The following is a 2,175-nucleotide window of genomic DNA, read 5'->3' as shown; positions in this document are numbered from 1 at the left end:
ATCCAGCACAAAGAAGTAAACTAACATGAAGCTTCACATACATACAAGTTCGAGATATCGAAACAAAGAAACATAACAAAATGAAACATAATGAAACATTACAAACCCTAATGAAACTTCAAAACAAAGTGTGAACCCAGAAGAACCCCGAACGACAATTGTACATAAAAGTATGTAAACACCACATTTTCCCCCTCTTAATGAAGTAACCTCACTCACACACATACACAAACATTTCAGAAAGCACTAATATCCTAATCTATCGGGAGGCTTCCTAACCCTGGTCGAACGCCTCAAAGGTTCGACTCTAGTAGGTGAGGGTGGCAGAAGAGTTTCAGCTGTACAGTCATCTGTGATGCCCTTAGACTCCTTGTTATCAGGCGTAGGGTAGTTGATCCTCCCAGAGTCTTGATCGGTAGTACACTCATCAGAAGTGGGGTCACTGGTACGTGAACTGGTAACTCCGGCGGTCTCCTGCTACAGGGCACGTGAACTGGGTTTGGATCTCTTGGAGTAGGAGCGAGATCCTTAGTGGAGACCGTAGATTGTCGTCCGTCCGGGTAGCGTATATGGGCATAATGAGGTGTCGCGCTCTCAAGGTCGACCTCTTCCACTAATGGATCAGATTTAGAGGTGCGGACGAATTTCCGCAGCAACACTGGTCCGGGCGACGTAAGCCAAGATGGTAATGAATGACCGTTAAAAGATTTCCTAGGGAAAGAAAATAGTCTTTCATGAGGGGTTTGGTTCGTGGAAGTACAAAGCAATGACCGGATAGAATGGAGTGCTGAATCTAAAGCTAATTCCCATTTACATTCTGGATATTTGAGAGACTTCAAAGCCAGGCGTACAGTTCTCCATAAGTTACCAACTGTTCTCTCACACTGTGCATTACCAGTAGGGTGATAAGGGGTAGAGTGAGTCATTACTATGCCATGATTCCTTAAGAATTCAGATACATCTTGAGACATAAACTGAGCTGCTCTGTCAGAATGGACTGAAGAAGGACAACCAAAAATAGAGAATAGCTTATGTAAACAAGAAATTACAGTTAGAGAAGACATATCAGAACAGGGGAAGGCAAAAGGGAATCTGGAGTATTCGTCAACCATGACAAGTAGGTATTTATTCTTAGTACAGGATGGCTTTGGACCTGTGAAATCGATGGAAATGCGATCAAATGGTTGCATAGCACGGATGAGGTTACTGTCGGGAGGTCTATAGAAGTTAGGCTTTAGTTCAGCACAAACAGTACACTGATTACAGACTTTCTTTACGTCCTCTAAAGAGAAAGGCAAGTTCTTAATCTTTACAAAATGATATAACCTAGTGATTCCAGGATGGCACAATTTGGTATGTATTTCTTCCAGGAAGCAGAGCTAGCATTAGTAGTTATAGAGCACGCACGCGATAGAGTGTCACATGGAGCATTTTCTGAGCCGGGTCGGTACTTGATATCATAAGTGTATTCGGAGAGCTCAAGACGCCATCTTAGAATTTTATCATTCTTTATTTTTGATGTGTGCTTCGAACTGAACATGAATGAAATTGCTTGTTGATCAGTGATGATAGTGAATCTCCGACCTATAATGAATAGTCTCCATTTACGCACAGCTTCTATGATAGCTGTAGCCTCTCTCTACCGCCGGTTGCAATCTTTCAGAACTGGTCAATGTTCTAGAAAAGAACGCTACTGGTCGACCTAGTTGGGAAAGGCTGGCAGCTATAGAGACGGATGAAGCGTCTGTCTCTATCTGAAATGGCAAAGTCTCGTCAAAAGCAGCAACAGAGGCTTTGCATATGTCTTCCTTAAGTGCGTTGTAACAGTTAACAGCCGCTGTGCTAAGAGGGAATGATACATTGTATAAGAGTGGCTGAATACGCTGAGAGTAATTGCGGATCCATATTGAATAGTAAGAGAACAGTCCAAGGGCTCGTTTAAGAGCAGGCTGATTATCGGGAATGGGTAGTTCTACTAGAGGTTGTAAACGATCAGGATCAGGGCGGAGGCAACCGTTAGATATACTGTATCCAAGATAGTTAATTTCTGTACGACTGTACTGACACTTATTTGAGTTTAAAGAAAGGTTATACTTAGAGACAGCTTCATTAAATCGCTGTAGATTCCTGTCATGGTCTTCCTGTCCTTCTCCACATATGATTACATCATCGATG

General features: G+C 42.6%; 1 protein-coding gene across 1 annotated transcript in view; it reads right to left on the bottom strand.

The window, feature by feature from the left end:
- Positions 1 to 293: 293 nt before the first annotated feature.
- The window catches only part of LOC123499640, a 3,324-nt gene continuing 1,442 nt past the window's right edge, over positions 294 to 2,175 (bottom strand). The window contains exon 2 of the mRNA XM_045247974.1: positions 294 to 711. Coding sequence (XP_045103909.1) covers positions 294 to 711 — 418 coding nt within the window. The remainder of the gene's footprint in view (positions 712 to 2,175) is intronic.

Source organism: Portunus trituberculatus, chromosome 50, assembly GCF_017591435.1.
Source record: "Portunus trituberculatus isolate SZX2019 chromosome 50, ASM1759143v1, whole genome shotgun sequence".
Taxonomy (NCBI): domain Eukaryota; kingdom Metazoa; phylum Arthropoda; class Malacostraca; order Decapoda; family Portunidae; genus Portunus; species Portunus trituberculatus.
This window is presented reverse-complemented; position numbering and strand designations above follow the sequence as displayed.